General features: G+C 42.4%; 1 protein-coding gene across 12 annotated transcripts in view; it reads right to left on the bottom strand.

Annotated features, from left to right (window-relative positions):
- NRG1 (neuregulin 1) overlaps positions 1 to 22,807 on the bottom strand; it is a 473,863-nt gene that overhangs the window by 141,581 nt on the left and 309,475 nt on the right. For all 12 annotated transcript variants that reach the window (XM_069777407.1, XM_069777411.1, XM_069777419.1 and 9 more), the window contains 2 exons: positions 13,479 to 13,656; positions 7,007 to 7,131 (listed from right to left, as the gene is read on the bottom strand). In XM_069777407.1, the coding sequence (XP_069633508.1) occupies positions 7,007 to 7,131; positions 13,479 to 13,656 (303 nt within the window). The remainder of the gene's footprint in view (positions 1 to 7,006; positions 7,132 to 13,478; positions 13,657 to 22,807) is intronic.

The raw sequence follows: 22,807 nt of genomic DNA, 5'->3' as shown, positions 1-22,807 counted from the left end.
TGCCCATGCTGAGCTTGATGGAACATTTCTTACTGTCACCTCCCCAGCCCAGCTGTGTTGGTACAAACACCAAGGGCAAGCTTCCCTGCCGGTGGAAAATACAGCCAGAGCCTCCCACACCTGTAACTTTCTAAGAAACATCTGGAAAATATGTAGCAAAGTCACAAATTACCAAGCCCCGCTACTAACATTTGTGTTAGCAGCCTTAACAGCGGATGCTAACGTTTGGAAGATGCAAAATTTGTGTGTGTTGCTTACTGAGGACAGTACACCACATCACCAAGAGAGGCATTTTACTCCACTCGAGAAAGCCAGCACAGATCCACATGACAAGCCATCTGAATACAAGAAGCAGAGAGAAAAGAAGCTGCTTGTAGGGGGCCATCAATACTTGCCCGAGGTGGAAGAACTCAAAGCATTTTTCAGTCATGATACTTGCAGTTGCTGCTGCAGTGTGCTAAGGTATTGCCATGGTTTCACCCCAGCCAGCAACTAAGCACCACGCAGTTGCTCGCTCACTTCCCCCCCACCCAGTGGGATGGGGGAGAGAATCGGGGAAAAAAGTAAAACTCGTGGGTTGAGATAAGACAGAAAAGAAGAAAATAAATATGATAATAATAACAATAATAAAATGACATTAATAATAATAAAAGAATTGAATACAGAAAATAAGTGATGTACAATGTAGTTGCTCACCACTTGCCAACAAATGCCCAGTTAGTTTCCAAGCAGCAATCTGCCCCTGCCCTGGCCACCCCCCTCCTCCCCCCCCCCCCCCCCCCCAGTTTATATGCTAGACATGATGTCAATGGTATGGAATACCCCTTTGGCCACTTTGGGTCAGCTGTCCTGGCTGTGTCCCCTCCCAACTTCTTGAGCCCCTCCAGCCTTCTTGCTGGCTGGGCATGAGAAGCTGAAAAATCCTTGACAGTATAAACACTACTTAGCAACAACTGAAAACACTAGTGTGTTGTCAACATTCTTCTCCCACTGAACCCAAAACATAACACTATACCAGCTACTAGGAAGAAAATTAAGTCTATCCCAGCTGAAACTAGGACAGGTATGGAGATGGCAGCCCACAGCCCTGTCTTTATCATCAAGTTTAAGTCCCCACAAGGAACAGCTACCTCAGGTGCTCATCCAGTTCTGTCCCCTGGTGCTTCTAGGAGCATTTATTTTTGGTGAAGTGCTGTTTCCTGAAACTGAATATGTTTGTGCTGGGGCTTTCTCATGTAAAAATACTGACAGATGTACAAGAGATTCTTGTTTAGGCATGCTTTAAGGGACAGGTCCCTGCAGCCTCTCAGTCCCATTTTCTTAGTACTGTGGCCAGCTTCACCTCCTGCTGTCTCCTCTGGCAAGACAGTAAAAAGCCCCTTCAATCCCTACAGGACTTACAGCAACCCACCACCTTGCTGGGCTTGGTATCTTGATCCATCCTTCCAGGTAGGAAGCTTTGTTTGGCCTGCTGATAGGAGACAGCTCAGTGCCTGGGTGACAAGCTCTGCTGTAATGCCTCTGAGGAGGCAGGGAGTCCTCCTTCTCAGGAGACATCTTTTCTCCGGGGATAACCAAACATCTAACAGCCCTACAGCTGCTGTTGTGAAGAGCCCTCTGCATGACCTCACAGCCCTTTATTTCCCCCACTTCATTTGCCAAAGGCCTAATCCAAAAAGCCTGCTTGAGCAAACTGAGGGGATTTAGTTGATCTCATGGGTTTTGGTTCAGGCTATGAAGGTGGCTCTGAGGACCTTGACAGGGACAACAACCTGCGCTCTGAGGAGGATTCAAACACTACAAATATCACAGGCAGATAGAGCTGCAAACAAGCATTCTGTCATCCTGAGGTTTACTTTCTGGCAGTGACATAAGACTTAAGCCTTTTGGATTAGTTGTGCCATTCAGGTGACACATTCTGAATTATATGAAGAATGACACAAGCTAGCACACACCTTGAGAAAAGGGGAGTGTCTGAGACCTCTGTTACTTGGTCTACAGATGGCAGAGTAGGGGGTAGGTGTGTAGAAGTTAAGGCCATAGTCAGAGGCCTCAGAGGCATTCAGGCACATGTGGTCAAGGACACAGGGAGATCCAATGGATGAACTGGCTTGTTTCTTAAAACTGCTGTGCTTTTTATCTTTTTCCTGGTCCTCCAAGAAACTATTGAATCAGATTTAAAGAGCACCGCCCTCAATTCAAATATGTCAAAAAGCAAGGAAAGGTTCAAAGCTACTCTTAGGGGAACTGCTATGCCAAACTGAGTGATGGCGACATTTCTTTCTATGTGGAGGCCTAAATCAGTGACTTTGTCCAGGCATGCTGATTTGCACCAGCTGAGAATCTGACCCATTACACCAGCCAGTTAAAAGCAAACTATGGCCCCAGGTCACCTGTAACTATGCTGGAGAGAGAAAAGATACACTGATCTGCTTTAATCAAGTCTCAGAGAGATTAATCTATGAGTAGGACAGACTTTTCTTGCATTTGAAGTATTTCATAGTTGGCCACCTGCTCTACGGGTACTAGATGCAAGATGTTGTTTTTATTTACTCATTTCTCTGCCATCTTCTTGAAGAGAAGCTACTGGCTACCTTCAGAAGAGGAAGAACAAAGTCAAGTTTAATGAATGATGAATATCAGATCCTTATTGACTACTGCACAACTCGGAGCTGTTAGTACTACAGCAAGTCCTATGGATGCAAACCCAGAAGTTTGCACAGGCCACTGACTGTGTAGCTAATGAATTTACCAAGGCTTACCTCTGTCTACAGTTGAGTTACATGAACAGATCGCCTGAGCACTTCTTGTTCCCTTCAATTCAGGCAAAGTTGTCCCAGCCTCCCCCACTGATGACTCAAACTACATCAACTCACTTTGCACAGATGTGCAGGATGAGCGCTTACACAATACCCTGCACACAATGTAGCAGTAATCCAGCACTGTAGACTTCTAACTTCTGAAACATCTCTGCAGGAATCCACCCTTTTGCACCCTGAGTAATGTTGGGCACAGCAAACATCTTTAGAGAGGCAAAAGTTTTAGATCAACAGCTTTTAATGGAAAAGATTGACACCACATTCAGCTGCGGCTGTGGTGTGCTCAACGCTTTAGAAAACAAGGTCACTTACCTAGTTGTCTAAATAAAGGGTTTTGTGAGCAAGTTTTCAAACACGAAATTGAAAGCTTTGGCTGTGGTATGAAGTATTCTCTCAGTGTTATTTCTAAGCATAGTAAGGTGTTATGTTGATAAGAAAGTCCATGAAAAAATTCACTGCAAGAATTTTGCCTGGCTAAAGTGAAAAATTAGGATGCAAAAAAGCAGTTATTATTGCATTACCAAACCTGTGCACTATTTATACAAATCCAGGAGAACTTCATGCCTCTATTCTGACCTCAATTACAATCTTTCTTAGAGGAACATACATGAATAGGAGTGAATGAAAATAAGAAGGCAGTTCATATCCTGTGCGCAAGTTATACTCATTATAAATTTAAAAGAGAACAGAATAGCTCCCACTGCTTGCTATTATGACTGGAAAAAAATAGTCTTTGTCCACTTATTTTTATATTTGCTGCATTTTTAATCCATACATATGGCTCTATAGACACGGCTTTATGTTTCTTTCAGTAGAAATGAGAAAAAATTTAAAAGTCTATGTAGGTTAATACAGTTTGTGTGTTGTGTGTGTGTGTTCATGTGTAGCAAAAACTTGCACAAGAGCAAATTTGGCAGTTTTAATTAACAGCAATGTTAATAATAACAGCGACAGCAACAAGGACAGGAGTTACTATTGCATTGGCTATTACTGTTTAAGACAGAAAAAATTACCATTTCTGGGAATGTTATCAGGGAAAAATATAGCTCTTTGCTCACTGAAAACAACGAAGAAATTTTTACAATTGTTTTATTGAGAAATACTCATTTTTCTATTCTTTGGAGAAGGGAATTGAAATTAGCAGTTTTCAGAAATGTGACCTTAGTGGTAAAGGTGTGGCTATTCCCATTCTTGGGCAAAAAACCCAACACATTTGCCTTGTTCTTGTGGTTTTTTCCTAATGCCTGTTGCTAGTTGAAGTTAGAGACAAGGCATCATGCTAGATAGACCTTTGGTCTAGCCCTAGAGTTCTCTTTTGTGGCATAGACCAGCAAAGAAAATTTCAACTAAAATAGTTAAAGTTTGACAAAATTCTGAGAAATTAAACCCAAGATTTTTATACTGAAAAGCACTAATCTTTTAGTGGAAAGAAAAATAACCCCATACCCAGAAATGCCATCACCTTATCTACCCTCGGTCTTAAAGCACCCAGCATAAAGGGAAAGGATGATCTAGTTTGCAGATAGCAGAGTACACTTAATAAACACGACCACATGAGGTCATTAAATTAAAGGTCATAATTAAAATTATGGTTCTTAGAGCAGAGCAGGTCAGTACAACCATAAGAAAGTCAGGCTTTCTGATGTATCTTTCTTTACCCCACTGTTGCCCTATCTGCTGGAGGTGGAAGGAAGCAACCTCTCTGCCTACCCTGAGAGGCTCAGCCCTCTCAAATGTCTGCATATTAGTTTTCTGCAGGAGCTCCTGGGCTGCACTGGACCCCAAGGTCTTCTCCAAAAGCCCACTGACAGGAAATAACAAATATGAGCTAAATATGCTGTTTGGTTTTGGTTTGTTTTTTTTTTTTAACCTTTCTCTTTCTTATGAATAGTGCAGGACCTCACAGATATATAGGACCTGAGTAATGACTGCCCTTCAGGGCTCATTACCGAGTCTGGATCCCAAATCTGTCATTAAGCTCACAAGGGGAAGAGGTCAGGGAATGCAGGGGAAGGAGGGGTGAGGAGGTCACCTGTGCAGGGGGTCTATCCCTGTTTGCAAAGCAGATGTTACCCTCTGAGGCCTTAGGGATCCATTCCTCTTCAGTCACCAGATGTTGCCCATGCTGTTCCTCAAATCCAGGTGGAAAATTCCATCATTAGGAGGAAAATTAGGAACAATTTCACTGGTCATTTGTAAGCAACAATAAGCAGAGGGGGCTCAGATGTATGTGTGGCGACCAAATACGCACGATTGATTTACTCAACCAATGAATGCTGCCATGCCTGATTCTAGATTATCAAATATCACCAAGATGTTCCAGTTCAGATATCACTGAGTTTCCAGTTCAGATCTTTACAGACAAGAGCCAGCTGCCAGGTTTAGACTGGATCCAAGTTTGCCCTGCATTCAAGTGAGTTTGCATGCACAGCTGTGTTTTAAACAACGTACATTTCACAATAAGATTAGACAGATTCTAACTTATCAGTTATAAATGTACATAACAGGGCTTGCTTGCAAATGTTTTCATTCAAAACCAAACTCCTGTCTCCCTGCAGCAGGAGTGTTTTGCTGTCATTCAGCACAGCCTCCAAAAAATCCATGTCATGAAGCATAGGAATGAGGTCCCACATGCACTCCCCAGCCACGACACCATTCCTTGTCTGAGAAAGTAATAGAGGATGGCCAAGCATTTTTTCTGCATTTATCTGTATCATAGCCTAGGCACAGTGCCTACAGCTGAGTTTTGGAAACTCCAGTATCTTGGAAGCAGTATAGGAGCTTTCCATGTAAGCAGCTAATGAGCAACCAAAATTAGTATTCATGGAACCCAAGAACATTTACAAAGCTACACAGAAACACCTACCCATTTTTCCTCCTAATAATATTCTGGTAAATAACACTTGATCTTTTATATCAGTCTCCTGTCAGCTGATCATAATTATAATACCATACAGCCAGTATGAAATCTTAGCACTTGAGATTCTTTAGTTGATGAAATAAAATAGCAAATACACAAAGTGAATACAGTCGAGCAATCACTGTGTGCTCACAAAACAGCAGATAGCCAAAGACAAATCCCACTGGCAAAGGTTTACATTCATTTTTCTTTTTATTTAAATGCCTTTCTCCTGTTTCAGAGCACAATGTGGAACAGAAAAGCATCCCTGGTAAATTGCCATTACAACAACATCTTTAAACCTATCTCAGATACGCGTAGAACTTCTGCTTTGTTTGCTAATGAGGGCATGTTTGTTTGATACTTCACAATTGGCTGGACACTGGAGTTTGAATTATTGGAGCTGAATTAGTCAATGTCGCACTTAAGAAACAGGATTTCAACTGAACTGCAGCCTCCAATGCTTTTGCAAGGAGAAATAGTACTGCTAAAACATTTGTGTACAATGGCAACACTCACAAAATTCTGTCAGAAGCAATTGGAACTTCCTGTAAATGAAATGGAAAGGAGCCCTGCAAAAACGGCAATCTATAGTAATTTTAAATCATTTGGGTAAGTCTGAATGCCATCTGCCTCATGAGAAGCTCCGCTCCTCAAGCAATAAGTTCAAACCACATTACCTGAATTAAAGCTTGTGAATTACATTCATGCCTTTGAATAAAACGCCTTCAAATACATTCATGCCTTTGTCATTATTATTTTAGAAACCAAGAGAAAAACCTTCCAACATCTGTGAAAGTAAAAATGATGGCAACCAGAGCCATACAAATATTACTTAAAGACAAAGAGAGAAGTGTTAGTTTAGAAGTTCAGACTAGGACATGTTTTAAGTTAAATGAAAGCTTCCCCACAGGTCTATAGTGCCTCCGCTACTCACGTGTACCATGGGAATTAGAAAAATATTCCCTTCCCTTCATCCTCTTCTTATCTTGTCTATTTGGACTGTGTCATAGACTTAGTGTTGGAAAGTGTCTCACAGAAAATGCTGATCTCTCCTGAGATCCATAGGAGGCATCCCATTTGTCTGGGTAAGGAAAACTGAACATCTCAACTACATAGCAGACAAGTCAAGCCTGATTAATTTTCTTAGTACACCTAATTGATTTCAATGTTTCCACTTCCACTTCACTTGTAAAGCTTTCCCCTCCTCCAAACCGTTTTGTCAGGGTGGCAGCTTTAATACATGGTCTTTCTGAACATGATAGTAAAATAAAGAGTGAAGCCTTACCATTGGTGTCCGTGATGATAACACTGGCTTTAGTACTGTCATTCCCTAGTTTGCTGCTCACTCTGCATGCGTATTCCCCAGCGTCAGCCAACGTGGCTCTGTAAATGTGAAGCTCAGAGTATTTCCTGTGAAATCAGAAAAAACATATAAACATCCTGTACTGAGTAACAGTCACTACATCAACTAATGCACTCTTTTTTTTTTTCCTCTCAACAAAGAGTCTTGTCTTCCGTTCTTACTGACAGATTAACACTATCCAGGTTTGAATGAAAGGAGGAGAATAAAAAAATATCTCTTACAGGCTGCTGGAAAATAGGCACATTAATGAACTCAGATGAAGATACTTGTTTATGCTTTTCTGCTGGAGAGGAGTCTTTGTTCTTAAAGTAAACCTGAAAAACAACCTTCCTCTCTCAGCTGAATTGTTGGCTATCCAGACGCCACAGAGATGGGTGTAATACTAAAATAGATTACCCTTTCCTACAGGTTCATATTGCCAGTAGCAGAGTTCTGGGTAAGTACTGTAGTTTCCAACATCTGACTAAATAATCATGAGATTAGAATGCACCACTCTCTTTAACAACCTCTGAAACCCCGATAGTAAATCATTCTCCAGCGCTAACAAAAAATTATGAGCAGGAGCACAATTTGCATGAAGCTACATTTTGTTCCTGGCTCAGAGACGTAATTTAATCAGTCTCCAAGGTTTTAAGATTAGATTTTAAAATGCAGAACTCCTGCCTACCCATTAATTTGGTAGGAACATGTTCTGGTGTCATTCAAGGGGTCCCCAACTCATGTGATGGCAATAATCCCATTACCTAGACTGTGAAGAATGACTAGCTTGGGGAAAATACACACATTATTGCTGTTCCCAGTTTCTGTTTAAAAGAAGTGCTTTGGGGAAGTTTTTGCCTGTAGCAAAGCCTGCTCATTTATCTACAGAACAGTCACCTAGCATTGGCTTCCTAAGTTGGCCTACCCCAACATGAAGGACTGATCCCCAGGGAGCACAGGTTCTTCACTCTAAAACCTCGTATTCACCGGCATGTCTAGTGATGAGTGGTGAGCCAAGCTATGTTTGGGGAGTTGCTTTGCTTCAGCACAGCCATGTCTCCTAACTCTCCATGCAGAAATCACAATTGATTACCCCTTCTGGGAACCATTGAGCAGGGCTGAGTTCAGACCAGAAACAAGTCTGTTGTAGCAGGGGGGCTTCTGGAACAACCAAAATATTCAAAGCCACTTTCCAACCCATCCTTGTGAGCCATCCCTCCCTTCAGCACAGTAAACTATCCCATCTGCTATCAAACACCTGCTTATCAGCAGCTCAGCATTCTCTGCCTCTACACAAAGGTCCTACTGCTGAGGAGTCAGCGCTGTGGCCCTCACGGGATGACAGCAGTGTGCCAGGTGGACCCTAGCTCTGCTAGAAACTCACATTACAAGACTTTCCCCTCATGTCATGAAAGAGAGCTGCTTTCCTGAGGCCACTAGGCTTGCAAGAAGTAGAAGCAGCCAAGCTAGGATTAACAAGTTGCTCAGGTTTACTCAAACGGTAAACAACTAAATAGCTGACTATTTGGGCTCCCTTCTCAGGCAACGTTAGGACCCCAGTTCCCAATGCTGAATTAATTATCTGGGCTGCATTTCATATGGCATACAAGAACACACTCTAGTTGGTGGCCACCATGAATGTATCAGAAAAATGTGGTTGAGACACTGACAGAAGTGTCAAGAAGGTGAAAGCTACTGTCTCTTTGCATGGGAATTTTGCACCTAACAGCTATGACTCAGTAAAAATGGCCTACTCTAATCTTTCTGCCAGCCATCTACACAACTGGTTTTGCAGCAGCCTGTTGAAAGCCTGTCCAGGAACACCTGGAAGTACTCTACACCACCTAACAGCTTGCATGGGCATGTGATATTTCCTATATTGCACAGGTCATCTTTCAGCCACGCTTGCAGACATTTGTCTAGAGGGAGAGCAGGCTGTAGCCTCAGCATGCTTCAAAAGGAAATGTAAACAGGCTCATTCTTTTGAGGAACTCACTTTAACCCAGTGATAAGCAAGAAGCACAGCTGCAGCTATATCACTTTTATTTGGGCACCCATTGTATGTCTGCTGCAGTCTCTTTTCCTCTCTGTATGATATTAAGTAATATTGATGCAAACTACTTTTGTGGCACTCTTGGTCTTTAGAAGAAGCTCTTTGCCCTGCACATTTATTTTTATTCTCTTTGTTTTACTTGATACATAGGGGAAAACGTGAGGAATTGTGTCTTCCTTTTATGATTTTAAGATTATGTTAAAATAGGTGAAGCAACCATATTTCTTACAAATCTACTTCTAACATGCCAGATTTACTCTTGTTTTTAGAAAAACTCTGTAAGGAGTTTTCTCTCTGAGAGCAGGAGAAATAATATGAATATTTATAGCCTTAAGAATATTATCAAGACATATCAGGACAGAATTCAAAACAGTCAGAGCAGAAGATGACTCATTAATGTCTGTAAATGAAGCAGCTCCCTAGCAATACAGTACTCCAACAGTATTCACTTAAAGCCTCTGATAAGGGATTTTGTATTCAGATGTCTGTCCTTTTCTCAATCTATACCATGCTACACCAAAAAATGCCCCTCCCTATAAGATTTGCTTCTGTTATAATCTTTAGCTCATTGCCACTATGACACTGCTGAGCTTGTATTCATACACGAAAGGGAAAGAAATACATCTGCAGAATGCAGTCCCAGCCCACCTTATCTGACTGCTTGAATTCATTTTGCTTCCAGTCTCCATCTGTCATCCAGAATTGCCTGTCTGTGGGCAAATATCCAGGCTAAGCTTGGATGAAGCCCAAGGCACAGGGCACTTGCACACGAAGTTTTCTCATGCACTATTACATCCAAAGCCATCAGCTAGGTGAAGTGGCAAACACCATCCCTCTGCCCCAAAAATGCAACCTCAATAAAGGAGTCTCTTCATGAAGAAAGCCTGACTCTGCACAGCACACTACCCAGAAGAAAAAAGTGCACACTTCACCTGGGTTTGAAATCAGGGAATGAAAATGAAATGTTACCAGTACAAGTGAACAGGCATGGGAAAGTTAGCTAGCAGGTAAAAAGCCCTTGTCTGGTGCCCATTTTTTCTATATCTCCACTGACACAAAGGAACAGCTTAGAGCTTGGACACACAAATCAGTCAATTGTGGCATCACGAATCATAAGCAATCATAACAGCAGCAGAAACTCACTGACTGCATGCTCTTACTCCATGACAAATTTGAGGTAAAAAGTGAATGCTTTAAATGCCTTTCATTAAAATTTAAACTCATTCAGTTTCTCTTGACTTTCCAGCATAATGAGAAGGGGCATAGTCATTTAGTGTGTTCACCTGCTGTACTGTCATGTCAATATATGTCAGGGCAACGCGCCCTCTGAATCAACCACCCTGAAATCATCCTAGTGAGCTTAGAGGAGTGATTCCCTTGAGTTCATTCTACATGCAAGGCAGTCTTCAGAAGGCGAAGCTTTGAGGAAGCCTGCATTGCCACAGAGTCTTCTAATCCCTTAAAAAACTAGGAAAACACAGTCAGCATGTGCCCCACCTCTGAAAATCCTTCGAACCAGTAGTATTCACCCTGGCCAAATGCACCCAATAAACACCAAATTGCATCTTTGCCGTGCCTACTCCAGGTGCCAAGCTAAGGTATTAGTTTCAATTTTTGAGCTAGACACTTCATTGTTCTGCCAGATATTTTTGAAATTTGTTAAAAAACCTAAAGCTAAATAGCCAGAACTCAGAAATATTTATTTTTCTCCCAACGATGAACAGGTTTTATTCTGCCATCACACCATGAGAAAGGTGATTTCTTGCAAAACATGGCATTAGCAAAAGTCACTTCTGGCCATTGGCCACTACCTAGAAACTTTGTAAGGTTTTCATAAATATGTAGAAAGTGTTATTCTCAAGTGTTTGGATTGAAGGAGTCAATAAGACTGTGGTACCCTGCATGCTAATGGTTTTTCAGAAACATAGCCTACTTTTTATGTAGCCATTTGACCTTTAAAACAGACAATCCCAGACAGACCAACAACTACTCTAGCCTTCCTAGTTGATGTTTCCCACACTTGGTAATAGTAAAAAATTCATACTAAAATGATTGTTATAACAATATAGCAGCATACAAACATGACAAACATTTACCAATGCACTGTCATGAAAAAAATACAGAAAGTAAGTGGGGAAAAAACTCCTTCATCACTGCTATTCCTTTCATTTGCCATCAGATCTTTATAGTATGGCCTTGTTTACTTTAATCTGCATGTCTTTTCAGGCATTCATTTGCACTGCATTTTCACCTGTTTTCCTTTAGCTTTAGAACACATGCCTCTCACAATTTTTATCAAAATAAAATCTATCTCCTTTTAAGCTCTTCACATCTACTCAGTCCTGGAAGCACATGTAAAAAGCAAAAAAAGAAATGGCAAAGCACTGATGTGCCCTCAAACTAAAATCTCAAAATAGAAAGGCAAGGAAAATCCTTCAGATGTCAGCAGACATCCCTTGTCTTCCCCCTTTTTGTACTCTACATTCAGTGACTTTCACATCTCTAACTGGAAGGGCTTCTCTGTTCCACACTGACATTTCTGTTTTAAAACAGAATATAGAAGAGAGAAATTTCAATGATGAGTGATACCCTCGTGGCTGGGGTAGCACACAGAAGTGTGAAATCCATGTCAAAGCCTGCATTCTGCCCGCTGATGGTGGGGGAATAGGACTTCAGATTTCTGTTTTTCAGAAAAAGGCCTAATTTTATTTATTTTCATTATGTATCTTTTGGGGGATTTAAAACGTGTTTTGGCACATCAGCCTGAAAAATAGTCTCACACGTTCCACATGCATGCTGTAATCAATAGCTATTAGCTAGTTTCCCTTCTTCCAGCTCCTCAAAAGTTTTGTGGGGAAAAAAACCACAAACCAGAAAGAAGGGAGCTGGCAGAAGGCAGTTACTGATTCAATGCTGAACTGATACAGCCCAGCCCCAGAAGGTGAAATCCTGGCTCCAGTGAGTTTCGTCAATCAGCATCAGCCAAAATGTATGAAGAGAAAATACTGTTTGCCGGTCACAGGCAGCACTGTGCTGCTGGGGAAGCTGAGGGCCAGGCTCTGACCTGAACATTTTCTTTAGAGAATAGACTGAAAATACAACTCTGATGGAGACATATGGCCCTGCAAATGGGTCCAGACAATTTGCCAGGCTATCTGCCACCTGGAACAGCTCCATTTCACAAATGCTGGAAGGAGACATCAGAGGTTCCTTCTTGCTGTCTGTGCGACCATGGCATGAGGGCTGCAGTAATGCTGCTCTGCCCCCTCTTTGTTTCACTTTTGTGCCCCAGGCTGGGGTACAAGAAACTGCAAGGGAGGGCAGGACATCTGGTTTTCAACCTGAATAACTCTGGAAAGTCAAGCACCTGTTTGATTTTGGCTCCTGTTTTGCCTAATGAGTTGAGACCTGACAAAAAGTATGGGGGTACTTGACACCCTGGAAGGAAAGATCTCTTGCAGATACTCTTGCAGACACCCCAAATCCTCTGTGTCTCGTACAAAGGGCTGGCATGGCACAATGCAGCAGATAGCAGCCCTGCCTACTGAGAACAGAAGTGAGAGTTGAAGGGCTGTGTTCAAACAGATTTCCATAACTTCTTTGATGGATGAGCATCCACAATTGAAACTTTTTAACCTAAACAACAAGGTAGAGACCAAACAGCAAAAGCCTTCTCCTGTCTTGATGCAGAAAATGCATTGTGTACCTTCTTCTCCTTCCCTGCAGAAGCAACGCACCAGACCATCTTTTGGCACTGTTCATCAGTCACATGTAGGGGACACTTTCTCCCAGCCAGGAGGATGAGATTTGCAGGCTTTGCTACTCATCTGACAATTGCTAGACCCATGCCTTGTTCTGCATGTGTGGGAATGCCTCTAGTAAAGGACTACTGCAAGCGTGCATAAGGCATTCGAAGTTAATGCAGACAGCATTCAGCCCCTCTTAAGGACTAGACTGCTTGTAAAGCAAATCTCAAAAATATTTCCAAATATACTTTGCTTTGATGATTTTAAATGTTCTTGGATTTTAGACAATAAACATAAGGCACCTCAGTTCTTGTCAGTAGTTTTAAAATGGCCTGTCTCCAAGGTTTACTGGTTAAAACGATAGCCTTTGGCTATCAGAAAATAAATAGATATTGAAAAGGGAAAATTGTTTATGAAATATTTATACCATACTACCACTTCATCCATACGTTCAAGAAAAATAACGTCACTATCTGTTTCCTTAAATTTTCTTCTGCTGTAACTCACAGCTTTTAGCTTTGTGATACTGCAATTAACAACCTCAATGCTTGTGTTCTGGTGAACAGCCCTCCTCATCCCTCCCAGCCCCACTTGCGAGATATGTGTCTGTACTTACTTTTGTTTTTTGGGGATCTTGATATTTTCCGGTCTGTTTTTTTTTGTTATTTCCTTTCCATTCTTTAACCATTTGAATCTGAGCGCAGGGTATTCTGAAGTGGTTTCACATCTTAGCACTAGCTTCTGACCCACAGCAGCCTCTTGGTTTTTCATCTCCTTCAATTTGGGAGGCACCGCTAAAGAAATAAAAGAACGTGCTGGTGATTAGGCCGTCCTCAGAAGGGAAAACAGTACCAAGTCAAGTTGAGCTAGGCAAGCTACAGAGAGCAAAACCCCACCCAGACTAGCAATGCTTCTACAACAAAACCTGAAAAATAAGGATCATTTGTGTGTTACATGTATCATCCTTAAAGCATAAAGGCACATTTAATGACAGCCTAGTTTGACTTTTTGGAGTCCTCTTACAAGGGTCTTACAACCTGCAAGCCATATGCAGCCTTAGCAAGAACTAAAGTGCTGCTTCTGAATATGGTATGAAGCACTAACAACACTTAATTGATTGTGTGCACCTAGACACAAGATAGCACACTGCAGCAGGCAGCCTTGGTAGATAATACAGAAAGGGAAAGGGAGGGTGTCTTGCTGCTTTATTTTTTTCAACTGCTATGAGTCAGGGGCTATCCAAAGGCTGCAGGTGCAGCTGATGTGACAGGGAGCTAAAAGCATAAATATAAGCTTGACAGCTTCCCTAATCTGAGGGAAAGGCTTTTGCTCCAGCCAAACATTATAACCCACATTATACACCTACCTCAAACCTCAGCTTGGCCATATCCTTTCCCTGAGGCAAGAGACAACGGGCTTGGAAGCCCATCAAGAGAATCAATATCAATTAAGGGTATTTTGGACCCAGAAGGGGACACTGCATTGAAGAGGCTCAGCCAATGGCTCCCACACACTGAAGGGCTCCAGCTGATGCATCTCAATTTCTACCGTGTTGTAGCAATAGTGTTTCTTTTGTGGGTAAATCTCAAACCATTTAGGGCTTTCTAAGTTAAAGACCTCTAATATTACACAACCGGTAATGATCTTTGAGCACAGGCTTCACAAGAAGATGCAGTCCTTTTGTGAGACACTACCCTTCATTTGACCCTATGGGCTAGCTGTAAACCAGGCTCTACCATACTCCAGTATTGAGGTAAAACACCTAGTTTAACCTTACTTGCCCTGGGGCTTAAGATAACACCTTTACCACACAACTGGGGAGGGCTAATACAGGGAGCTGCAGCAGGTGATAGCTTGTGAGTCCTTCCCAGGTCAGCTGCGCCCCATTATTGGTCTGTACCTCTGGGGAGCCAGTATTCTTTAGCTGCAGTGTGGTTTGTTCCTTGAACAGATGTAATGGTGTCCAAGGAAACAAATGGCCAGCATGGCCAAATGATTCCCTGTAATGTGCAGATTAGGAGATTTCATCGGGACACCAACAGGTCTCCAATACAGTCCAGTACAACAAAATGTTTTGGCAAACTGGAACATGCTTGATTACGTTTTGATATCTGTTGCTTGTGGAGACTTACTGACATCAATCGCCCTTAATTATTATTCCAGTCAGACAAAAACCAAGCAGCACCATCTTGTTGATAATTATGAGAGGCATGTATAAAGAACTGGATACACACATGCCCAATAAGCAGTTGCCTGTGGCAGACAGCAGCATGGCCTGTTCTCCATGTGAGGCAACCTTCCTGATCCCAGGAAAGCCCAGGGAAAGCCTGATTTCTGTGGAAAATGAGACTTGAGCAGAGCAGCATAAACAACGGTGGTTGGGAAAAGGCAGTCTGCAGTGAGCAAGCAAATGAGGTGGCACCTGCTGGGCCACCAGCAGAAGACAGGATAGGGACAGAGCAGCCTTTAATAATTAAAAGACTTCTGATTAAAAGGAAGGTGACAACTTTTTTCATGCATCTCTGCTGGTGTGGAACACAAGTCCCTGGCAGGAAGTATTGGGTGAGATATCAGCAAAACGTCTGAGAAGGAGACCTTCTCTGGGGAGGGCATCCATGGAAGTTTTACACACAGGGTAGACACATGTCAGCATGGCACTGTGGTGGATCAGGTAAGGCCCAGGATTTCAAGACCAGAAAGAAATCTCCCCCAAAATGCCTTCTCATATTTTGGTTCCCATTTTCCACTCCCCTCAGAATAGTTTTGGAAATCCAGGGTGTTCCCAAAATGCTACCAAAACAATTTTTGCTTTCTGAAAAACAAATGCCCACACACCATTCTGAAATCAGTATGTTTAAATAAATATAATTCTATGAGTGTGTGTGTATTTGTATATATACATACATTTACATAAGCACACATGTAAATATTCAGGCAGTCACCCAAAAGAGAGAAAGAAATTTTGAATATACCAATCTTTCAGTTTTCCAACAAAATAATTAGCATTAACAGCCTTACTACTGAGGTTTCTGCATACACTTTCATTCTGTCATTGAAGAGTTAAGGTTATAGTCTTTTGTCACTATATATGAAAAGGAGCTGCAGAGGTGTGAAATAAAAGGCAGTATTCCTTATTTTACCATATTTCACTTATTATGGTCCTAGTCCATATCTTGCATAAATTAGAATAACCACACTTGCAAGGATCAAAATTTTTGTGCTTAAGACTTCAACTGGTTATTGATTTTCCTGTCAACATCGCAGTGTGAAACTGGGAATAAAAGGGAGATGCCATTTTGTTCCTGAATTTTATTTTAATTCAATATTATCTGCTCAAAATGACTTGCAGATTTTTTCCTCCATCAGAACTGTCAATGAAAAAAAAAAGTGTTAAATTAATATGCTCAGCTCTTGCCATAATTCAGGAGTTACCAGGAAACATAAAAGAGGATTTAATCAATGGCAGTGACCCTCACTAATTCACAGTAACTCGCTGTCCAAGCATGCAGGGTCTCCAGGGAAAGCAGTAAAAGCTGTTCACAGACATGACAGAAAAGAGATTGTTTCTCCCCCCCGCCCCGCCCCCGCCCCTTTTCATTTACACTATGTTTATTTCCTTTCAGCTGCAGTTTTGCAAAAGTTAATCAGACCTGCCAGGCATAGGAGAAAGCTTGTGCTGATAGAACTACAGCATTGTGTGCTTGGATTGAGATCAGCTACAGCTTCCACTGTTGCAGGAGGTAGTTGACTTTCATCAGTCTGTGCCAATTTCTCCAGTGCTGCTAAGACAGGACCTTGTCTGAGGGGTAAAAATGCTATTAAAGGAGGCAAAAATACTTATAATGATAACTAGACATTGCTCCCGACACCTCCCTCCCCTTGCCTCCCTATCCCTTCCCCCTTTGGCCCCATGGCATCTCCTGCCAGCTTGGCTCCTTTCCACCACTCCTTGCTGTGCCCATCACGCAGCACCGCTCCTGACACCAGCGATGCCACTGCCCGCCGATCCGGGTGAGGCTCGCTGCTGCGGGCGGGAACGAGGGAGAAAGGGCAAGGAAAACACTTTCTGCACCTCCTGCGCAGGGGTGGAGGTTGAGGTGCCATCAAGGAGAGGATGACTCAGTCCAAAGGTGTTGTGAAAGATGGAAGGGAGCCTTGCAGCATTTCCTGTGTGTCCTGTTTTCGGCAATGCTCTCATGAGCAGCTCAGGTACAGTGGCAGCAGTGTCCTCACACGTCCGTCACCGAATGACAAGGGCCAGGTAGCAAAGAAAACAGACAAATCCCGAAGAAAAACAGCAGAAACTAAGCGTGGAACCACCCCGAAAGCGACACCACTTGAATGAAAGGTGCGGCGGGATCCACTTTATCTGTATTCCTTGTGCTGAAACCCAGGAGGGCCTCACATTTTAAGAGTTAATTAGACACACAGAAAGGCACCACGTTTAACCCCAGGCGTTTCACATTCCCCGGTCAGGACCTCTCTCTGTGACCCACGGACCTCCCCTGGTTTGACAGACTTTCTAAGAAAGCAACAGGGGTGATAACAGCAAGAGAGGGCTGTCACGCTGTGACGAGCCCTCACAAAGTGGCAGGGGCTCTTGTGTCAGCAAACGTCCCGCAGTGTTGGAAGGGTTTAACAGGGAAAAGCATGCGAGGTGTTATATCTCTGCTTATTGAAATGGCTTGAATATCTGTCATTTTGTTAGCAATTTTTTCAGAAATGTATGTCTGCTGGCCTGCATAATATCATTGCAGATAAGGAACACGCACTTCCATATTCTCTCTGCAAAAGACTCACTGATAATGTATGACTGGAGATAACTTCTTCTCTCTGGCCTTTGGTGAGTTTGGCAAACTACAGCAATCTCCTCACCCTCAGTGTTTGATTGTATAGTTAATCTGCATGGAAGCTCAACACATTGAACAAATTAAACAGGAAACCTGCAAAATATTATCACACAACTACACGCTTTCAGCTGAAATTCCATGAGTGGTTGGGGTTTTTTCCCTTTTCTTTTCTTTTCCTAGGAAGGCACAAAGCCTTTTAAGAGTCTAAGCACAGGAATGTATTAGGCATGCTTGCCAGTAGGCACATGTGCACCGTTTGCTGTGCAAAATTGTGACCAACAGCTTGGTGAGTGGTAATAAAAGCCACAAGAATAACACCCATTGCCTTGGCCTCAGACTTGCTTTTTTGTAGCATAATGCTCAAGGCAGGTCAGTAATGCAAGACAAATTACATTATTTCCAAAAGCCTTCTCCCCTTGCATACGAGATTGTAATCAAGCTCAGGTTTATCATCAACAGGCCAGATTTTCTAACGGCTTTGGTACAAACCATGTAAGCTACATTTTAAACTGTATACTGCTCCTGCTCTAAGCAACTAAAAAAACCCCAACCCCCAAAGTTCTGTTGTTTTCTATTGGTTTTTATCCCCCCCTGTTATTCTCTTAGGCAACATTTGGATTCTGTACACTTTTAAAAATCTGGCTATTTCCTTCCAGCATGCTGAATCTGTGTGCAGATTACCTATGCGATAAAACCCTGTGTGTAATGATAGGAGATAATCCCACATAACCAGCTCTCCAAAATACCAGAGTAACTGAACATGAGCTGAGAGATTGGAAAACCAAACAAATGATTTAGCTACTTAAGTGGGAATTTCTCATTTCTGAACTCTTTTGAAAATACTGCCAGATACATTTTAACTTCTTGGTCTTGGTATGATTTGAATACTTATGGCTGTGTAGAAGACCAAAAGGAAAAATTGCAAACCTGACATTTGTCTTGAGCACTACATGTAAAACCAAGACCCACGTAATCTTATTCTTCCTAGTGATGTTAAAAAGAAATTTTTGCAGAAATTGTAGATGTTGTAAGGCCAAAAGAAAGGGGAATGCCACAGGAATGGCTAGCAACATGTTCAGGAGCCAAGAGACAGAGCAATAGGGAGGGATATAGCACTACAGCCATGTTCTTTGAACACTGGACCAGTGAGGAACCAGCAAATGCCACTATAAATCAGAGTAAACACTTCCAAAAGCTAATCACAAAGCCAACTGCAACTCTGATTACCCTGACCAGGAACTGCTTGTCTCATGCTGTGGAGAGTTTGAGTCTAAACTCAGTAAGCCTGATAGACTTAGGTATGACGTGCTGAAGTCTCACTTGGTCCTTTCAAAGTAATGGTGCACCCAGCAAACTCATAGATCTCCACTTAAAGTATTTGTTTATTCAGGGTGAGATGCTTTCAAGTACATGGTATGTCATGCCAATGTTCATGGATATTTACCCCTAGCCATGAAGCTGCTCTCTGAGCTTGCATTAATCCTCTTGTCATTCTCCCTGTCAGAAACCCAGTAAACCCTTCCAATGAGAGTATCATGGGCCAACTCATAACATAACCTTGGCAAGGCAGGATTTTCAACAGAACACTGAAAATGGACATATGGAAGAAGAACTGTGCAAATGCAGAAGGTCTCACTACTCCCCACTAACCTTGACAAGGCAGGATTTTCAACAGGACAATGAAAATGGACATCTGGAAGAACTGTACAAATGGAGAAGGTCTCACGACTCCCTCCTCCACTATAACAGTAATAAGCATCTCCAGTGGAGCCAGAAAAAGGATGTTAGTGACAAACTGGCATGTCTAGAAGTATCATGTCCACGAGGGAAAACCTGAGAGTGCCCATTTATTCAGTGTAATAAGATAACGCCAGGCTGTCCAGCCTCCTGCAGTCACTCAAGATATCAGTTTCTGAGCTTAGACCTCCTCAGAGACAGGGAACTGCGTTCAAAGATAGCAAAATGTAGGTTTCACAAGAGAAGCTGAGTGTGAGCAAGCGTCTAACCTAAAGATTGCAATTTAAAGGTCAACACTTAATTTATTTACTGATGATCGTGTCTGCAGGAACACACTGCCTGATTGTATTAAATACTCTCTCCTCTGGTTCACAATGCTTCAGCTGACTCCAACTGGCTGCATCCCTGATAAACTTTGATGATCCTGTTAGACACTGTCAATACAAAAACCTGATCATACAGACTGAAAATGTGGGGACAGTATAAAATAAATATCCAATAAGTGATTCAGGTACAACTGCTCATAAAGTCGATATAAAAATCTGCAGGTCCATATTTTACATACCTAAGTGCATAAAGGTAGACTCCAGAATCTTTATTTCAGTGCTAAAATTAAAGCAATCCAATGCACAGAAATGCTATGCAGGCATAAATCCCATGGACTTCAAGGGGACTTGCAAGTACTCAGTGATTTTTTTTTACATGAAGCCACTTTTGATTTAAGAGCTGAATTTCAGGGCTGCACATTAAAAAAGTTTGTCTCAAGTTGCGTGCCTTGAAGTCAGGTGAGGGGAGGAAGCATGGCTTGCTGCATCATATATATGTCTCTTTCTCTTCTTTGCTCTCCAGCATAAGTACTTTCAGCACTAATCTCTATCTTTGCTTGAAAAAAGGCATGCAATAAGTCACCAAACAGAGACCAGTGCAGCTGAGAAAACAACCTAAAAGCAAAGGCTGTGACTGCACTGTTAACTTGGCTGGGTCTCAGACTACGCCTTAAGGCCAGAATTGGAAGGTCCACCAGATCATCGGGCTGAGAAGCATGTGAAACTTAAACTTTGGGTCTCAGCTGTGGTACACATGTAGCCATGTTGGTGTGCCCTAAGATCATATTGGGAAGAATAAAAACAAATGGAGAAAAAAAAAGGCAAGGAAGGAAAGATGTGCAACACAACGATCTTCTCCTTTGGTATAATTTCAGAGGTTATTCCTCTGGATTACTGACGAAAATCCAGTTCTTGGGTAATTCCCTTTTTTTTGGTAGAACTGACTTTTTTTTTTATACCTTCCTTAGAGCTTTAGCCTTTCAATCGGAGGGCTGAAAAGTGCCGCAGCCATTCCTCCTCTCCCTCTCGCATTTTGTATTTTCTGACACACTCCTGTATTTGCCACCATCAGAAAACACAGAGACTTCTGTGTGTCAAATCCTGTAAGCTTACCTGTACTATCTTATATTTTATAACTCTTGTTTCCATCTCCTCTGGTCTCACCAGTTGCTTATCCACCCTCTCAGCATTTCTCCATCATGCTCTTTCCCTTCACACTGTTCCAACAAAGCTGGTATGCCTATGTACAAATGACATGAGTGATTGCTTTCCCTTGATCCTAATCAGGGGCCCATTTTTTCTCCTGGCTTAAACTGTTTTCTGGGCTTTGTAGCTTCTTCTGATTCTGCAATAGTTTCACTTCATAGACAAAATCATACCATGCATCAGCCAATAAATTGCCCAGTGCGGACGTATTCATGGCAGGCCTTCATATTTCTCAAAATCTTCCTCATCCTTTTGAGGCTGTGGAAGCCTTAAGAGAAGGAATAACAGCACACATCCAGCAACATTGCCAGCACACTTTTAGGTGCCTGGTCAGAGATCTTCCTAATTAAGCGTGCCGATTTGTCCCTATTTCCAGTGAGAGCTCAGTTGTACATGTATAGAAGCAACAGTCTGCCATATTAGTGCATGATGCAGAACTTAAATAACATCAAACAATGTTGTAGTCATTGGATTCACATAAATTTGCTCAGTATTAAAAAAATTCTCCATGTCGAACAAGAAAACCAGAAGGACCTGCTTCCCACATGGACACCTTGTTGAAAATGATACAACACAGGGAATAGGAGTGCCATTACAGGTGAAATTCAGTGGAAATGGTGGTCAGAAGGCAATTCCCAGACTGTGGGATGTAGGGCACCTCAACAGGTGACTGCTAACCACCTCATCCTACACAGGTTCACAGAGCTAGAGTCACTGCCATCACCACCAAGGATACCTGAGTAATCTGAGTTTGGGGATATAACCACTGGAAAGAATAATTAGTGAGTACACAGAAAGACCCAAAATGGGATTTACAAAAACAACTGCCTCCCCAAAAGTCCCCCAAAATCTCCCTCTCATAAAGTTCACACAGACACCACCACTTTTCACAAAGTACATGAGAAAATTTCTGGGCATCCTCAGGCACAATTGGCAGTTTAGAGGGTTCATTTGTCCACTAATGTTCCTGCCTACACTGAACCACTCATCCATGTTGAAATTTTGAGGTGGGAAAGTGGAAAACCTGAACTGAAACCTGTCTGATGGCTTGTTTGACATGAACAGAAACTAAATCAAAATGTAGAAATTTGGAGAAAACAAGAATGACTGGAGCATGAAAAGGAAGAAGTTGCTGTTGCATTAAGGGCTGCATAAAGTATTTACAGCAGTGTGAAGAACTTTGAAACTTTCAAGACATTGATTTGCTAATGCACAAGTCAAACAACACTATGGGTATTGGCTCCTCATTCACCACTTTCCTTCCCCTCCTCTCCTTTAAATCCTTTGTGGTCAGCTCTTCTAGCAATACTGTCTTTTGGGGATTTATGTGGGTGTTTAGCACAGGCTGTGGAAGGACATAGGCCTACAAAAACATCTGTGTGCTCAAAGACAGAGGAAACCTGTGGAAGGCAAGGGCAGCCCTTCCACTGCAACCCCAAAGTGGGGTCTGTCCCCACCCAGGCTTAACCAGAGTTGCCTCTAATGCTTTTCTTTGTCATTTTCTTCTGGTGCTGATCACAGACAGAGCAGAGCATGTGCTAGTGCCATCCCAGCTGCATAACACCTGAAAGAGCAGCCCCCCTGCCTCTGTCTGCTGAAATCTGTACCAGGTAGAAAAAGTCGGAGCCATTGCTGGTGGAGCATGCTGTGCCTCCACTCCTAAGTCAATTCAGAAGATGACTGCTTTCATACCTACATGCTAAGGGAAAATCCACATGGTCTGACAGTGTCACAAGGGTGCCACTCCCACAGCAAAAGGACGTGCCTTTCCCCAGGGACAGAGCACAACTAGTCCTGGCCCCTTCAGTTGACTGAGGTGGCCGTCA

Source organism: Haliaeetus albicilla, chromosome Z, assembly GCF_947461875.1.
Source record: "Haliaeetus albicilla chromosome Z, bHalAlb1.1, whole genome shotgun sequence".
NCBI lineage: Eukaryota > Metazoa > Chordata > Aves > Accipitriformes > Accipitridae > Haliaeetus > Haliaeetus albicilla.
Note: the sequence above shows the minus strand (reverse complement) of the source record. Positions and strands in the feature narration are given on the sequence as shown.